At 39.1% G+C, this 18,327-nt stretch overlaps 1 protein-coding gene across 1 annotated transcript in view; it reads left to right on the plus strand.

The window, feature by feature from the left end:
- BZW2 (basic leucine zipper and W2 domains 2) overlaps window positions 1–18,327 on the plus strand; it is a 55,959-nt gene that overhangs the window by 14,133 nt on the left and 23,499 nt on the right. The window contains exons 2-5 of the mRNA XM_083868186.1: window positions 5,983–6,047; window positions 12,193–12,369; window positions 13,489–13,592; window positions 16,635–16,700. Of these exons, the coding sequence (XP_083724312.1) occupies window positions 5,990–6,047; window positions 12,193–12,369; window positions 13,489–13,592; window positions 16,635–16,700 (405 nt within the window). The 5' untranslated portion in view covers window positions 5,983–5,989. The remainder of the gene's footprint in view (window positions 1–5,982; window positions 6,048–12,192; window positions 12,370–13,488; window positions 13,593–16,634; window positions 16,701–18,327) is intronic.

Raw genomic sequence — 18,327 nt, forward strand, 5'->3', positions numbered from 1 at the left:
TTTGTCTTCTCATTATTTCTGGGTTTACCATGTCCTTAAGTGCCATCTGCATGTCTACCAAGTCCAACTACATGTGTTTTAAGTACTTCCAGTGACAGCAATTCTACCGCTTCCCTGGGCAGCCTATTCCAATGCTTCACAATGCTTTCAGTGAAGAAAATTTTCCTACTACCTAATTTAAACCTCTCCTGATGCAACATGAGACCATTTCCTCTTGTCTTGCTGCTCATTACTTGGAAGAGACCAGCCCCACCTGGCTCTGGCCTCCTTTCAGGTGGCTGCAAAGAGCAGTAAGGTCTTCCCCCTCCTTCTCCAGGATAACTCTTCACAAGCTGCATGCCCAATTCATTCCTGGAGAATCTTGCATGAACACTGTTTTTTATTTATTATTTAATGTGTGGTAAGTTGCATTCTCTTCTGGTATATGTTTCTACTTGCTGCAGAATTAAATCAACTCCTTTTGTTTCATCTCTTTGTTTTGTCTCTCCCACTAGGCATGTTAATAAGGGACAAATACTTTTATTGAAGTAGATACACTTTTACTGTGGGCCAATACTGTTCTGTGATTAAAAAATAAACATTTAAAAAAATTTAAATGCCTTGAGAGCTTCTGGAAGGCTCTTTAGGGAAAGACAGGGCATGTGGTTCAGCAATATTCGTATTTCATGTAAACATTAAAACCCCATGTTGATCATATTTCCCCTGCAGATTCTTATGTTAGTTACTGTTTTGTCCCTGCATGTTGCAGTTGAGGCTATAAAATCAGGGAAAGGATTTTAATGTGGTAAGAGCCTGGCTTTGGCCCTATTGTTCCTAATGAGCAGCACCTTTGGGTTAAAGGTTTCATAAACAGGGCAGCTGTGCTGGTGCCTCTGTGGCAAGTCTGCAAGATAAACCTGGTTGCCAGTGCTGCACTTCCTGGTGATTTGTGCCATGGTTGAATTTACAGACCTCCAGCTTATAAGTCAATTATTTAAAAAATCCCTACGTTTTAGGAACAAAGAGCACAGTGTCCCGGTGGAAAGTGGGAAACCTGATGGGGATTTGTTGAGAACCTGTGTCTGCATTTCATCTGCTCTGTCTTCTTGTCCCCTTACATTGCTCTGTTCCTCTCTACTGGTAATGATTTATAAGTTTTCCACCTACAGCTTTTGTTAGCTCATAATCTAGCTGTCTGCTGCTTTTCAGAGAGCAGAGACAGCTGCTGCCTGCATGCTGACATGTTTCCTCTCTGGCAAAAGTGCAAGGGCAGCTCTTCCTCTATGCTGCTCAAGTTCAGTAATTTGCATTTAATGTAAAATCTTGGCTTGCTGCTGAAAGGGGTGGAAAACCCTCTTTACCCCAAGCCTGGAACTGTAACTGTGAGAGGATGAAAACACCCAATAGTGTTGCTGGATAAAAAAAACTCAGTAAACCTTTAAATGTCCTGGATATTCTATGGGGGAAAAGATTGCCCTTGATATGTGGGTTGAGATGTTTCCTTCATAGCAACTGTACGAATTTATGCTTCTATTTTATTTGCCTTTGTGATGAGTGCTCCTGTCTTACATGATATCTCAGCAAGGGAAGGAGCTGGAAATAGTTCCTGCTAAGCATCTGTTCCTGTGAAAGCTGGTGGTGCTGTGTTGGTGGTGTTCTGGCAGCTCTCTCCATCGCCCTGTCAGTCAAACGCCGTCAGTGCCAGTCCCCACAGCAGCAGCATCCTATGGAGAAGTGCTGCTTTACCTCCCCCCCAATCCAGTGGGCTGCCCAGAGGGTCACTGCCTACCCTTGGTGTTGTATTTTGTGCCCTGCACACATAGAGCCATAGAATCTTGGTGTTTTTTATTAAAACGTTGTTCTTTCTCTTACGTTGTCTGGCACTGTTTCCCTCCTTTCTGTAACTAGGGCAGTGAAGTTTCGCTGCTGTGGAGCAACTGTTCCCAGATTCATCCAAGCGTGTTAATGTTTGAAGAATCTCAGATGATTCTGATATTTTGGTCAAAAGAAGTGTAAAATGATGCTTAGAAAAATAGTGTTGCTTTAAATGAAGGTTTTCAGGTTGGTTTTTTTTTTTTACAATTTGAGCAAAAAGTTTCCAAGAACAAATGGTAGAAACTTCAGCCTTACCAAGGCTTTAAATAATTCAGGAATTAATAATCATAAGAATTTCCCTGTGGTGTGGATAAAAGACTACATTTTTCTAAATTAATAAGCAAGTTCATACTTGTTGAAGTGGTGAAGAAACTTTTACTTCATCTGTTGCAGGTTTTATAAATTAATTTTATTAATTAATGCTGGATTTATTAATTAAAATAGTTACAGTTTTTATGGATTGTGTGAGAATGATTGGTTGATTAGAGTAACTGCTGTATAATATATGTCTGAATATCTACAACTGTAGATGTCCCTCAGTTTTATTTTAACTGTTTAGAGTCTTTAGCTTGAAAATGAGGAGCAACTGTAGAGAAAGCTTAGCTTTTGGACTTCAAGCAGTCTCAGGAGAATGTGCCAACTCACCAATTTATGAATTTTTAAAGTATGAATCTTTTTTATACATGCCTGTTAACAAGAGTGGGAGTGGAATTTGATAAACTTTGAAGTCATGCATTCTTTTTATTTTTCTGATGAATTTTATAGCTGCAAGTTAGTAATTAGCAGGCTTAGACATTTTGTGGTTTCTGTGGAAAATGAACCAGTTGTGGGGTGTGTAGGTTCCGTACTGCTCTGATATCTACTTGAGTACTGAACAGTAAATTGAGACTGAAGCTTCTATTGCTGAGCCTGTCCCATCTTCTGGTGAAGAGTGGAGTGTGTGAAAGGAGTGAGGTGCCATTTCCACATCTCTCTTGCTTGCTTTCCTGCTGACAATTCATATAAATCCTGGAGGATGTTGGGCTGCAAAATACAAGTTTGACTGGTGGTTTGGGTTTTCTTTTGGAGGCTCTTGCTTTCCTGCCTATATCTATCCGTAAGATCCTTGCTGCATTGAAGCTGTTGTGACTTCTCTCGCTGCCATTTCAAAATTGGCCACTGGCTTTGAGCTGTCCAGGTCCTGTACCTTTCAAAATGGAGAATATATGTAATAGTTCAAGGTCCTAAGTGATTTCAAGGTTTTACAGCTGACACCTGGGAGGCAGACTGCTCTCTGATGCAATCAAATGTGCTATACAAGTTTATGTGCTGCCACCCTGAATTCACAACCTTCAGCCACCACTTTTGTGCTGGTGTTGGTTTCTTCTTGATTGAAAAAAGGTTTTTGCATTGCATTCACTTTTTAAAATTTTAAATGTTATCCAGTGGTATTATCTGTTGCTACTGTGGTAGCAACAGCACTTCAAAATCTCATTTTCAGGAGCCGATGCCATTCTGGATTGTTGTATAGATCGCTGGGTTGGTTTTGCTAAGTCTCAAGATGCTGTTTCTTAATGAAGGATCCTGGGTCAGTGCTTGAGGCAGTGCCTTATAAAGCCAGACCCTCACTTGAGCAGATTAAAGCACAGTACATTTTAAGCTAAATATAGAAGGCATATCCTGTGTTCCTAGTAATTACCTATTCAAGAGTGTTCTGTTGCACTGAACCTCTAGTCATTAAATCTGCCACAAGTTGTGAATCCTGCTTTAACTGCTTTTTTTAAAAATCTTTTTCCTAGCTGTCTTAAAGGACATATTTTATGTTCACAGGAACAGTTAAAATCCATAGTCAAGCTTCAGGTGGATGCAAATTTTTTTACAGCTTAAAAATATACTGCATCCAAGGAAAGAAAGAAGTCTGGTGTTAGAAATTTAGCGTGTGCATTTCTGTCTTTTATAGAAACTGGGAAACTGCACCGGTATGCCGAGTTGAAGGCTTTTTTGCGTTTCTTAAGGAAGTGGGCACTGTTGACCCCAGCCTGACAGCATATTTGTGCTCTGGAAGAGCTGTGAAAAGTGAATTCTTGCAGTTCTTACCCGCTGTGTGGCTTTCTGCTTTGCAAACCTCTTGGGCTTCTCTCACCATCACTTAAAATGAACGTTTTTAGAATAAACTGTAAGGTGTCCAGGCAAAACATAAACACAAGTCAAAAATGAATGTTACAACAGATCATTCTCTTTACAAATCACTGAAGCTCAGGAAGACAAAACAGATCAGTATGTCAAATGTAGCTTGTCACTGGCTAGAGGCTGGGCTGTTGCTTATCGCTGTAGACTGCTAGATTATCTGACTAATTAACTTGTAAAGCACCTCCTGTTCCTCTAACACTGAGCTGTGTCATCAGGGTAAAGAGCCTTTTGAGCTCTGCTGTGAAGGCACTCTTGGATCCTCCATCTCTTTGAGGGATCTCACAATATCCTGCTTTGCCATGTTTAACTCTATTTGCAGATGAGCAGAACATTTTTCCAGAAGGCTGTTAAGCGTTACGGTTGCTTTGAGATGCTCCTTGGTCTGTTACAACTGCAGCTTGAAATCTCAGTGATGAGTGTGAATCTCAGTTGAACTGCTGGTTGTGTATCTGTGTTTTTGTGACCTACAGCAAACCCAGTCTTGACTCTGAACTTTACTGGCTATTTCCAGTTCATGTGCCTGCATGCAGAGTTTTTGACTGTGGATAAGTGGTAAACCCAGACTAGAAGAAAGTGGTTTGCCAAGTAAAACGTTTGAAATGCTGCAAAAGTGAGCAGGTAGGGGTGCTGCCGCTAGAAATCTGGTGAATGGGAATATATTGTATAACTGGAGCATTGTTAAGAGAGTTAGATTAATTTTCAGGGGTAGAGAAAACACTTCTTGGATAGTAACATGTGATTGATGGCTTCTTTCTCAGCCATGGAGCTTGAGTTTAATTTGTGGTAGAAGTATGTTGGCAAATCTCTGTACTTCTAAACTAGACCTACAGTGTCCATGATGAAGAAATACAAATAATGCAGATTTCTGTAAAACTAAAGTTACTAGAAGAACACACTCAAAGTCTTGCATGAGAAGACTTAATTTTGGACAAGCAACTCATAAGTAACGGTGACCTAATGGCCTGGAGGGTGTGAAGTAGGTGGCTTCTAAGTCACAGGGCTGGCACATGCTATGGGCATGACAGGGTGATGACCTGTGGTGATTCCTATGTGCTGCAAAGCTTCCTTTTAATTGCTGCTGTTTGCATTCAGCTCTTGGTTTAGCTGCTCTTTGCATAAGCCGTGTTTTGTGCAATGAAACTGATTATATCCAAAGCTTTAAAATAGTTTTGATTTCTTTAGATAAAATAACATTAGTATTTTATCACTTCCCAATTTTTTTGACATTATGTGTTGAGATTTGCTGTAAAAGTCTGAAGTAATACAAGCCCAGGATATTTTACTGTTATATAATGTGCTGTATAGGTCCTTAACTCTGTATTTATGCTCAGTGTTGATGGGGCGAGGGATTTGTTTATTTTCTATTATTTTTACAACACCCACGTGCTTTTCAGAACTAAAAGTTGCTAAGATACAGTGATGCTTTTAAGAAATGTTTGATTAGAATTTGATGGTTAGAGCACTGTCTTGATGGTTAGACCACAAAATCTTGTCTTGAGTTGGACAGTGTGTAACCCTGGGCATCCGTCTGCCTGGTGACCGTGCCAGAGGGTGAGACCTGTGCCATGCTGAGCCCCCCCAGCATGGTTCCCAGTGCTCTGCCTTAGTGGCTTCTGTGCCCCCAGCGTCCCCATGAGCTGCATGGGCAGTGGTGCTGTAGCCCTGTCCCAGCAGTAAGTGCACCTTACTGTTCACCTTCCTGTTTGGTTTTGAATCTTCACGTTTTTTTTACAGAGACGCCAACAGCCAGATTTTAAGAATAACACATCTCGTTGGAGTTATCCTTGGATTGTCGTGTTCTTTATCTTAAAGATAATCACTCTTGGAATATGTGTTAAGAACTTTCTTTACTTTCATATGTTGGGATTTTGCTACACTGAGTCTTAATTTTGCTTTTAGATTAAACTGTTGCTGCAAATGCTAGAGTATAAATATTTTTCCCTTTTTTTCTTTCTCCAGAAATTTTATGAATAAGAATCAGAAGCCGGTGCTAACAGGCCAGCGGTTCAAAACTAGGAAGAGGGGTAGGTTGCATTACATCTTTTGCTTTATTTTCTTCTTTGTTAAAATGACTGGAAACAGATCAGATGGAATAATTGAAAGTTGAGCTAAAGGATTTTTCTCCCCTTCTTTTCAGCCATGTTAAGATTGAAGATGTTACTTTTAACTAAGCTCTATGAATTCTATTATTTTCACTATATACCCTAGAACTTTATTTAAAATTTGAGTTTATTAGCTATGAAGTCCTCTGGAGGCCTCAGTTAAAGATAAGATGCTAAATGAATTTACAGTATATTTACACATGATAAAGAAAACTTGTTAGATGTTTGTTTCGGGTGTTTCTTAAAATGTCTTTTTCAATTAAGAAGGCAAAATATGAACTTTTATTTAAAGGCTGTGTAAAGAAAATTATCTTGGCTTTTTTGGTTTGATTTTCATTTTTACTTCTTTGACTCAAATTAATGCCATGTCTGTAAATGAACCTTTCATATCTAACAAGGGTTTTTCTGACCTTCCTTCTCCAGGAGATAGTCAGCTAATCTCACTGGCCCTGCTTTCAGGTTAGAAGGAGGTCAGAAACTTCCTTTACCGCAAATGTGTATTTCTCTTGTGTTAGTGTACTCTCTTTTTTAATTGATAAAAATCAAACAATTGTGTGAGTTCAAATTTACTCCTTGTGATACTGATTTTCTGTAAACATGACCAACACTTTGTTTCATTAAGTGCAGTAGAGTATCAGTTTTTAAAGAAAGCTGAGTGGTGCTGATTGTGCTGACCATCCAGGTATGCTGGCAAAGCAGGTGTTATCCTAACACACTCACTCATACTGTACTCAGAATTCATTTGTTGCAGTTTAGGTGGCTGGAATGAATGGCCAACAGTTTTAGGGAGAGAGACAAAATATCTGTAATTATTATTTTATTCCCTTCCTCCTCCCCCACCAAAAAACAAAACCAAAAGTCTGGTTTGTGAAAAGAAGGATCATGTTTTTTGGTAGTATAATAGGAGATTTATTACAGCAGACACAGGTGGGGTTCCTATCTGTCATGAAACAGACTTTTTCCATCTTGACTTTCCTGTTTCTGATCAAAAGCTAGCACTTTATCTGAATGTTTTGTGACAGAAAATGTAAATATTAGCATTTTGTTAGTGAATGAGAAAAACAAAAAGAGTTGGTAACCTTTCTCAGAAAATTTCAAATTCTCTCACAAGCCTTAAGAGCTGACTGATGAGTGTCTAGAGACCTAGGATAATCACAAATCTTAGGTAGGAATTGCAAAATAGTTTGGTTTCAGTCATGTTAAAAAGCAGCGCCAGCTTTCTCTTGTCTTTCTTCTCTTTCACCCAGCACTTCTTCAATTTGTTTTACTAGTACAGTCTCTTAAATGTATGTCTTTCCTATGGTCCACATACAAACGATTGTAAGAATAACTAATTAAAAAAGAAACCAGTATTGTTTGTAATTAAATGCCATGGTGCTTCAGTAATTAGTGGGATTAACTTTCTCTCAGCACGGTCAAGGGCATTATGCAGTGGGAGCTGTACACTGCATTAACTCACAACCAGATCGATGTAGCCAGAGGAGTGGAATTAACAATCCCTAAAGAAATCCCTCTGTCAGATCAGCCAGTGAAAGCACTCAGATATGCACACTGCTGGATTGATCCCATGTATTTTTCAGTCGAGGTCAGTCAGTTGTGGTAAATATGTTATTTGGTAAACTTGTATTAGAAAATATTCTCTCTCTCTCCTCTCTCTCTCTCTTTCACCTTATATTTTTTACAGAGTCTGGCATAATCTGTCCTAATACAGATTTGGTCTTTGACTCCTATTAATGCAAGCAATAATTAGAATAAATAAAGATACTTGATTTGCAATTCTGTGCCTATCCCTTGGATTTCTGTTCACAGTGATTGGAAGTAGCCCTAGGTAACTTGCTGACTACATAGAAGAAAGGAAAGACCTGGGGGGTGGTCTGAAAGTTTGGTTGGGGTTTTTCTTTTGAGAAAGGTTACTTAAATGGGATTTTGGATATTAAGTGGCTTTAATATAGAAATTTTAATATGCAAATACACTTTTTGTACTCAAAGCATAAAATTTCTTCTTCTAAAGTGGTGTCATCCTGGTTGCCTTAATATTTTAATATCCTGCTTAGAAATTTTTAGATACTTGGTCCTTTCTAGAGGCAGAATGTTTGAGGAAGAGAACTGGCATCCAAAGTATGTTTATTCCCTTTTGTTTCTGTATACTTTTGTATCACAGCAGTCATAGGTTGTTAGGTCTTTCACTTGAGACTGAATGATACTGTTAGGGTTTTTTATGCTGAGTTTCAGTATATTGGGGAGTCCTGAAATGTCACTCAGGTAGGACAGAGTGCAGTAGCTATGGTTTGACCATGACATGTCAGTTTTTGGAGACTGTACTGTGATGTGTAACAGGCAGGCAGGTAGGGGTTCTGAAACATGCACATGCTGGGGACAGCGAGCTGTTTTTATCCCTTTGTGTCCCATGATACTCTTTTTTCCCTTCTACAGATCCGTGGAGCACTGCCATCTCAGCAAGGTGTGACACTGCAGTCAGACATCTAATAAAATTAATTGCATGTGTGAACTCATCACTGGTCAGCTAGCTGCAACTAATCTTGGGTTGTGAACAACTTAAGAGCTTTCAGAGAGCAAAAAAGAATAATACAGTGTTTTTCAATTTAAAGTTTGAAAGTATGCTTAGTGTGTAAAATACCTTTTAGAGAGAACCATGATGGAGGAGCTTGTAAATCTCACTCTTTATAATTATATTGATTAACCAAATGAAAGAAATATGGCTTGCTTGCATCATATGTAGTGGCAGACATTCAAATCACTTTACAAGATTTGAAGGAAGAAAAATGATGCTGTTAAGGGGAGAACCTGCCATGGGAAGGAGACATCTCACAGTTCCTATTAATCTAGACAAATAAAATTGTTTGGCTAGTTTTTGTTATAATCTCTATACCTGTTGAATATTTCTTTTTCAGTGAGGGTCAGCAGTAGTTGGTGTCTGGCCAGTACGTGTGCTTATGGAGATAAGAAAATTGTCTAATAAAAAGTCAAAATGAACACCTTTATGTTACCTTGTTTGACCCCCTCTTCTTATTTCATGTTCTCTTTTTCCTTCCACAGAATTACAGCTGTGGGCCTTCTGTTGAAGTGATAAAATGAATTAAGGACAGGGCTATGAACGTGCTTTATGATTTTTCTTGGAAGCAAAGGATAGGAAATAAGGATCTGGGAACATGCTGGAAATGAAAAGCTGTTTATAGCACTGCTGCAGTGGATATTATGTGCATCACATCTGCAAGCTACACCTGCCTCTGCTAGCCCATGATTGGAGCTGTGCTTGTTCAGTAATTGTGCACTTGACAGCTCAACAGATTGTCACCCCTTGTTGGTGATGGCTTCTTACTCACCCTATTGTACTACATCAACATATTCCTCTTCAGTACATTAGCTTGGGGGAAAAAATGTTTCAATAAAATTATAAATCATTTTTCATGCAATGAATTCACCTTCTGTTCCTGTGTAAATTTTTAGATTGTGATAGACAAGAAAATAGTAGGGTACTGCAGATGAGAGGAGGACTTCTGGGATAGGGGAAGAATCTATTTAAAATAGCTAAGAAATATTAATCATGGTATTTGTGTTCGTACTGAGCACTGTGTACTCATGATACCAAGCATATAATACCTTCCAGTTTAGATGGGAACATCTTAAATTTTTAGGCAAAATACATTTGAAAAAGTAGAACAGGATTTTTTTTTAGCTCTTCAGGCTAAAGCCTGTCTTCTTGCTGGTTGAGGTGTCATTAAGCTTTTTTTTTTTTTTTTTACTATTCAAATAATACATTCTTATTTGGCAATCCAAAGAGAATAATTATACTCAGATGCTTGTTTATGGGTGGAACTGTTTCTTGTGCACAAGTAAAACTGCCTGAAGTACACATACTGGAGTACTTATTTCAGTAAAAGACGGGTTTGTTTGTGGGTTGGCTGGTTTGTTCTTTGTTTTGGGTTGGTTTTTGTACTTGAAGTTGGAGGAGAGCTGCAGCTGAGTGTTTGGTAACAGGTCTGGTGGCTCGGATGCTTCTCTGTGGGCATTTCCCTGGAGCATGGCATGTACTTCAATTCCCCTCTCAACCTTGTGGTTTGACCCTGATGGCCATGCCCTGCAGCTAGGACAGGTGATTCCTCAGAACACAGACTCCAGGTTTTTATCACAGCCAAAGTCGAGGTTACATGGCTGAGAACCTGAACATCTCCAAGGTCTGGTGGAAGTAAAAGCCTGAGAAGTCATTTGCAGTCCAAAGAAGGGGCATCTTGAGTAGTGTATTGGGGTGATGAGGGCATGGTCGTGGAGAATCTAAGTTGGCCCTGTGTTTGTGTGCATCACTTCAGGATGAGCCAGAGCTGGGAGCAGATGGTTGCATGAGCATATATATATGGGTGTCCATGGAGTTGCCTCAGTTTTGGTCTGAGGAGATCAGATTTGGGGGATAGGGAAGCAGTCCGTGTGGAGATAGGTAGTAGACTCAGTAAGTCATGAAAAGCTAGGCATAGGAGGGGATTTCTGGAAAATGAAGGGATGCTACAGTTTTCCAGTGCTTAGTGCTTGAGAGACAGCCCTTGAACTGCAGCTGGCTGTGTGCTACCAGGCTCCTTGGAAGGACAAGTGGACTAGTCTCCTGAGCTTCCCAGGGACTGCTTTATGCCTTCCAGATACAATGGCTATGGAAGAAGGGGATGCATTGGAAGAGGAGGAAAATGTGCAAGTGATGTGCTGAAGGAGCTAGGATGAGCACACCCTGGGTACATGCAGCAGACGAGAGAGAACTTTTCTGTATGAGATATAGAGACGTTATCAAAAGTAGGAATTGTCTGTAAAATAATTATTTAATTCCATGAAAGTACTATGGCACAAGGGAAGAGATTAGGGAGGAGAGGCTGTTAAAAAGCAAGGTCTCTTGTTTAAGGCCTGGGATGAAAAACTGCCCTATGAGTAGCAGGGAACAGAAGCCTGCAGCCAGAGGTAAAGGCCAGAACCTCATGTCACAAAAGGCCTGCAAGAGTTGCAGCTGGCATGTTTCAGACTGCATTAGCACATTTTTAGACAGAGATTTAACCAATCCTCATTTATCTTAGTCAGTAAAAATCTCTGGATTTATCCTCTGGATATAGTATTTTCCAGTTTTTCAAGAACTTGTATCAGTGTTTGTCAGCAGGTGATAACAACCCTGGGTTTGAATGTGCAGAACAGCTTGCAATTTTGTTTCTGAAGTTCAAAGTTATTTTAACAGTAACAGGCATTTCATTTGTGCCCTTATATAGTGCAAATTTCCTTAAAAAGCTTCAGGTGGCCCTGATAAGCAGTTAACTGCAAAAAGACAGGAGGAGGTATGGGTAAATCTGCAAGAGAGTTATCTGGACTTTGCAGTTGTTTCTGTTGTGACTAATGACCTTGACACAGGGACATTTTCTGGGGGTCAGGCTGTGCCTTAATTGAATTCAACAAGGGACAGCTGTGGAAAATGCAGTGTGAGTGCTGTGTTCCTAGTGCTGCAGAGGTCTGTGAATATAAAAGATAAATTCTTGGCTACATTGTGTTGCCTTAAGTGTTTATTCAAAAACTAGTTTTATTAATAACTCAGTCTCCTTTTTTTTCCTGAAGACTTGGTCTTTTTGAAAACATTTTAGTTATGTGACCATAGTTACTAAAAGAAAAACAGCATGAGATGACAAGTGAAATGTTAATACGTGAGATTATGTGCTCATAGCTTGCCATTCCATTTATTCTGCTTTCAAATTTAGCAATGCACAGGGCTGCATACATGGGATAATATCCTCAGCAAAGAAGAGTATGAAGTTTGAAAACCGTTTCAGTAGTTGCTTTTTCTCTGTTTATTTATTCCCATATGTTTGTTTGTGTTTGTTTTGGTGTGAGGAGATGAGAGAGGGGAAGCAAGAGTAAACACTGCAGAATTTCCAGAAACTATACAAGTCAAACACACTTTTGGTGTGTTGACCAAAATGAGAAGAGTATATTGGGTGCCATGGGCCTTTCCATTGCTGACTGATACAGGATTTTAACAAGTTTAAAAACTGACACTCTCTCTCCTTCTCCTTTCTCTTTGTTTCAGATGAAAAGGAGAAATTTGAACCCACAGTCTTCAGGGATACAATTGTCCAAGGCCTCAATGAAGCTGGGAATGACTTGGAGGCTATAGCCAAGTTTCTGGATGCAGCAGGCTCACGACTTGATTATCGCCGCTATGCTGACACACTCTTTGATATTTTGGTAGCTGGCAGCATGTTAGGTAATTTGCAGAGTATCTGACAGAGAATTCTGATGATCTGCCTTGCTTGCTACTTTTAAGATGCTATGTTCCTCTACAGTGGAAATTATAACTTGTATTACAATTTCACTGCTTGCATCTGATATCATAGCACTGTTTGTTGTTTGTCGTGCAGTAACACCTTCGTACTTTCTGGATACTGCTCTGAAAAGCCTTCAGTCTGAGCTAAACCAGCATATAATTGCAACAGCAAAGAGAATGAGAGAGATGCTAACTAGGGGAAACAGAAGGATTTATTAGCATAAAAAGGTGCACTCCGGGTTAAGAGCTGCTGCAAATCTTGCTTTGTAGATGTTGAAACAAAAAGTAGCTCAGGGAAGGATAATGAGGTGCTCTGTGGATGTTCATTGGACATTTCTACCAGATATCAGTGGCAGCTTCTGGCAATAACATACTTTTCACTTTCCTCTTTATTTTGAGTAAGTTATCTCGTTTTACTGGTCACGTTGCTTTGACTCCTGCTTCCTGCTCTTTGGTATGTAAACATACATGCATAGATATGTATACTCTTTCTTCTTTGGCAAGAAGAAAAGATGTTTTTGTAAGACTTGAGATAATGCAGGATGTTTCCTGCATTAGCTAGTGGAATTACCTAAGGGAAAAAAATAAGCCAGTGTTTTGAATGTTTGCATGAGCCTGGTGAGTGTTAGAAGGGTTAGCAGGATGTTCCAAGTACTCAGATTACTAACGCAGTGCTAATACTTTCTCTTTGGGAGGGATTTACATTATGATGGTGTTTAAAGTAAGAGTTAAAATAATGTGTAAGGGTTGTGCTCCAACCCATACTTACCTGATCACTAGCAGTGCTTTCAAGACCACCGGAGATTCCTTAGGGTGAACTGAGTCATTCAGTCCTATGAGGACTACGTGATCTACAGTGCAGCATTTCAGCCAGGTGTCCCTTTCTCAGGTGCCACCACATCTTAGCAAAGCTTGGTCTGTTTCTCCCTCTCTCCTGCTAACTGTTACTGTGGTCTTTTGCCTCAGTGATATTAATGTAAGACTTACTAGACTTATTAAATCTTACATTCTTTAAACTAAGAAATAATTCCTTGCCTTTTTTTTTCTGCTTTCTTACAGCTCCTGGAGGCACACGCATAGATGACAATGACAAGACCAAGATGACCAACCACTGTGTATTTTTTGCAGATGAAGATCATGATGCCATCCGAAATTATGCTCAGGTCAGTAAAGGCATAGCTGATTACTGTTTCCCATTTATGTGTCAAAAGAGATTATAGTGGAACATCTGCAGACTGTCTAAGCTGCACTAGGCTAGCTGCAGACCAATTGAAAATCCAGTTAATCATTAATCTACCCTAACATACACATTTTAGGTAAGAAAATAGGATGTCTAAAATAATCTGATCACAGTTGACAATCCTTTCTTTACAAAAAGCAGTCTTGCTTATCACAGTCTGATTGGTTGAGTCTGTTTTTAGATAACCACCCTTATTAATTTTGCTAACCTTTTCTGTGTGCAGACTGAAATATTTATGTGACCATATTTTGAGAAACACATGAGCTGTATCAGAAATTCAGAAATTCAGCTTTTATAAGCAATGGTGTGGCCAGCAGGACCAGGGCAGTGTACATTTCCCTGTGCTCAGCACTGGTGAGGCCACACCTCAAATCCTGAGGTGTGAAAAGAAAGACACTGAGGTGGTGGAGAGTGTTCAGAGAAGGGCAGTGGAGCTGGAGAAGGTCTGGACCACAGGCCCCGTGAGGAGCAGCTCAAGGAGCTGGGGGTGTTCAGCCTGGAGGAAAGGAGGCTCAGGGGAGACCTTATTGCTCTCTATAATTCCCTGAAAGGAGGCTGTAGCCAGGTGAGGGTCAGTCTCTTCTCCCACATAACAAGTGACAGGATGAGAGGAGATGGCCTCAAGTTGTGCCAGGTGAGTTTTAGATGGATAGTAGGAAAAATTTACTCACTGAAAGAGTTGTAAAATACTGTAGTAGACTGCCTAGGAAAATGATGGAGTCACCAGTCTTGGAGGTATTTAAGAGATCTGTAGACATGTTAGCCTAGGGCCGTGATTTAGTGGCCCTTGGCACTGCTGGGTTACCAGTTGGACTCTGTGGTCTTAAAGGTATTTTTCAATTCTATGAAGTACATGAATGACAAAAAATAAAAAGCTCACGCCTCCAACCTTTAGTTGCATAACGAGTTAGGAATTGGGCATATATTCCAAAAGCTTTCATTTCTCCTACATATGGGATGTATAATTTCTTCCTGCAGGAATAAGGCTTGCATAAATAGGCCTATGTGAAATTATTACAAAAAAAAAAGTGAACCCTAAAACATTCTTGAAAAGAAGCTAACTTTGCATAACTCCTTAATGGAAGGTAGTAATTATATGAGAATGTACAGTAAGAATTCTGTGGAAAGTTCAAAGCCACCATACCCTTGCAACTCCCGTATCTCAAAACTCTATTGTTAATGAAGTATGTATTTATCTTTTTTAAGTGCTAGGTATTATTGGAATGCTGGAGACAGGAACTAAAAGCATAAAAGCTTCTTTCCCTGCTAAGGTGTCTAGGGTGATAAGTTCCTGTAAAGGTGCACAGTTGATTTAAAGAGTGCTGGGATCAAAATCTGTGTTGGTAAAAATGTTTGCTTAATAGCTCCTGTAAAAAAACATCTTTAATAATCTGAATTAGTGAAATATGCTTATTTTTGGAAAGGGAGTTGGTATTTCTTATGCATCAGCTTTATCATCTCTTAAAAACAGGGTATTCTGCTTCAGGAATATCTGTTATCAGTAAAAGCATTGATGCTGTCTTCTTGAATTCTAATATTTTAATGATCTTTTGAACAAAAATCAGCAGTGCCAGTCCTCCAAGGAGAAATTTAAAGTAAAAGATTGCGTGTTGGAAAACGGAAAGGAAGGCTTTGCTTCAGAGTTTGAAGGAGTGGGATTTTCAGTGGATTCTCTGCACTTCAAACCAAAAGCCACCAAAATAAATCAACTTTTTGTAATTAATGCCTGAAGAGATGTGGTTTTTTTATTGATCTTGCCATTTTTTAATGCATAATGAAAAATAGTTATTACTCCATTATGAAAATGTGTGGTTAGTCTAAAATAGTATTTAGATCTTTTTTTATCTAGAAGATATCTAGAAGGTAATTTCTTACTCTGTCTCCCAAATGAACCAGTAGCATGGCTAGTTTTTTGTGGATTTAGTTATGGAAACAATTAAAAGTTAACAGTCTTCAAATCAAAAGACTGAAGTTAGTATTGATATTTTAGCAGATTATTTGTATATGAAGTCATGTTTCTGTCATTTACAGAGGCTTAAAAAATATGCAGAATTTTGTTTGGAAATATTAACAAGAATCTTACATTTTCATCTTCTATCTTGTTAGGATTCTGTGTGTCTCTACTTCTCAGCTTGGCCACACTTGATTTTCTTCTTTTTCTGAGCCAAAATACTACCAGTTAGGATGTTTGGATGTATTTTATATTCTGGAAAGTGAATTGAAGCTTTCTGAACCCAATTTCCCTTCCTCCCCCATCCAGTGTGGCAATAATGTCATTTGTTCCCCACATAAACCTTTTTACCTGTGACAGTGAGTCATGTGCTTTGTGCCTTTGTACAGCAGTGCGAGCGATGATTTGTTTATTTAATTTCTTATCTCTTCCTTCTTCACCTTGAATGAACTCTGCACCTGTGCTGCTTCTGGTTTCATAATCTCTGCTCACATGATGGGAAACAAATGGCCAAAAGTGGTTCCAAAAGCATAATTGCTGCACAAGCTTTGGCAAATGTTCTTCCTCTTTCTTTGACAGTAGTGTGTTTTGTTGTAAACATTTATGTTGATTTGCCAAGATATTGCATCTATTGAAGACGCCCACCATCCTGAGTGCCTCACTTCATCAGCCTACAGCTGAGAGCTTCCCCAGCACTGCATTACTGGGGGAAGGGTGCAGTTATCCTCCTTCTCCTCCTCTCCCTTGCTTTTATCTGTGAATAGGGTGAAAAGTAGAGAAGGAAAAAACTGTTGAGAAATATGAAAATATTCAAGCTGCAATAAATTCTTCAATCCAACCATTGCTTTATGAAGCAAGAATGACAAAATTGAGAGAAGGGTGTTTCGTGCTCTCCATGTGGCAGACAGCCCTAGAGAAATATTCTGCAAGCTGCTTATTTCCCTTTACCTTTTTTTCAAAAGAAAGATGGCTGTAATTGTTACACTTTTTAAGTTAATCTGTGTTTATCTTTAGGTCTTCAATAAACTTATCAGGAGATACAAATATCTGGAGAAAGCATTTGAAGATGAAATCAAAAAGGTAAAGTTGATGGCAGTCTTTACTGGAATGCTAATATTTTTTAATATATTTCTAATTGTATATGTACAAATGTGGTGATGTAAGGCATTTTATTTAGCTTTACTGGAAAGAGGATGGAATCTACAAGAGGCAGCTTTACTCTGCAAATTTACCTCTGTGGGAATACTGCAGGAAGCATTTGATGTAGAGTATTTCTGAAGTAATGATTCCTTTGCTTGCTCTGACTTAACTGCTTTTCCTATTCCAGACTTTTTTGTGCAGAAGTTTGATACACTTTGGGATATACCTCTTAATGAGAAGTGGTATTACTGTCCTGCAAATAGAACATAACTCTGTTTTTTCAAAAAAATAAATGCAGATCTGCTATGTAGAATGTATCTTGATGTATGAGTATTAGACCACTCCTGGACTGTGGAATGAATCCTAACCACAAGATTTTTGTATTTGAGGCCGCAGATACATGTAAGAGAAAGTCCTCACCAGTGGCACAGTGCTCAGGATTTGCCTGTTAGACTCTAGTGGCTATTTGTGGATACTGTTTTGTTTTGTGATACTGAATTCTCAGGAGACAGGAAAAGCCAGGGTAAAAATGTTTGAAAATCAACGTACAGATTGATTTTGTCTATTCTGAGTTCCTAGTAACAAATGTAAATATCTTTTTCTAACGGCCTGAATGAGTAATAAACACTGTACTGTCATGTAACTTAACAGGCATGCTGGTAGTGGCAAAACCTGTCCCATGAGTAAAGTATCATGTTTGTTAAACAGAGAAATGTGTTTCCATATTATTTAAACACTAGAAAGGTTGCTGTAAGGGTCAAATGAGGGCGCATTTGTAGCTTGATACTAACACTTCTTGTGCCTGAATTAATTTGGCTCTGATTTATACATTCTTGCTAATACAGGAAATTATTTTTACACTTGTGGCCAGCATGCCTATCAACTGATGCTGATTACTCAGTACATCATTCTAAAGACCTAAATTTACCTCTGTCCCCACACAAATCTAATGTTCCTGCTGCTAATTACTGTAATCACTGACATGAGAAGCGCTGACTCACAGCATTCAAGTTTCAGAGAGTGCTCAGCATATTAATCAAATGCCATGTCAATTCAAGCCGCCTCTGCTCATCTTTGTAACTTGCTTGGCTTTGCATCCTCTTAGGCTTCCAAAAATTCTCTTTGCACCGTTAGTGACAAGATGAGACTATGGTTAATACATAATAATTTAACTCTTAGTAAAGGAACAGGTGCCTCTCATGTGAAGTTTATCCATATGCCAGCTTGAGAGAAAGCAGTCATTTGAGGTGCAGTGTGACTAGGGCCAAGCTACTCATTGAAAGCCATTGGAAACATCCTAGCCATGCCAGTGTGGGATCAGAGGAGGCTTGTTCATCTTGCAGACTGGAAACTTCAATTTTATGTACATGCTTTTTGGATAGTTTTCAGTGTCAGACTATATCTTGTACGACAAATCATGAGATGAGGTTTGCACAGTGGTCCTAGGCTGTGGGGAAATCTTTCCATCTGCCCTTCCACCACCACCCATGGTGCTGTTGTGAATCTTGGTGTGGCTTCTGGGAATGCAGGGTGTATCCTCTTCCTCAGTTTATCCAGTTTTTAGAGA

Source organism: Zosterops lateralis (assembly GCF_965231275.1).
Source record: "Zosterops lateralis genome assembly, chromosome: 1".
NCBI classification, from domain to species: Eukaryota; Metazoa; Chordata; class Aves; order Passeriformes; family Zosteropidae; genus Zosterops; species Zosterops lateralis.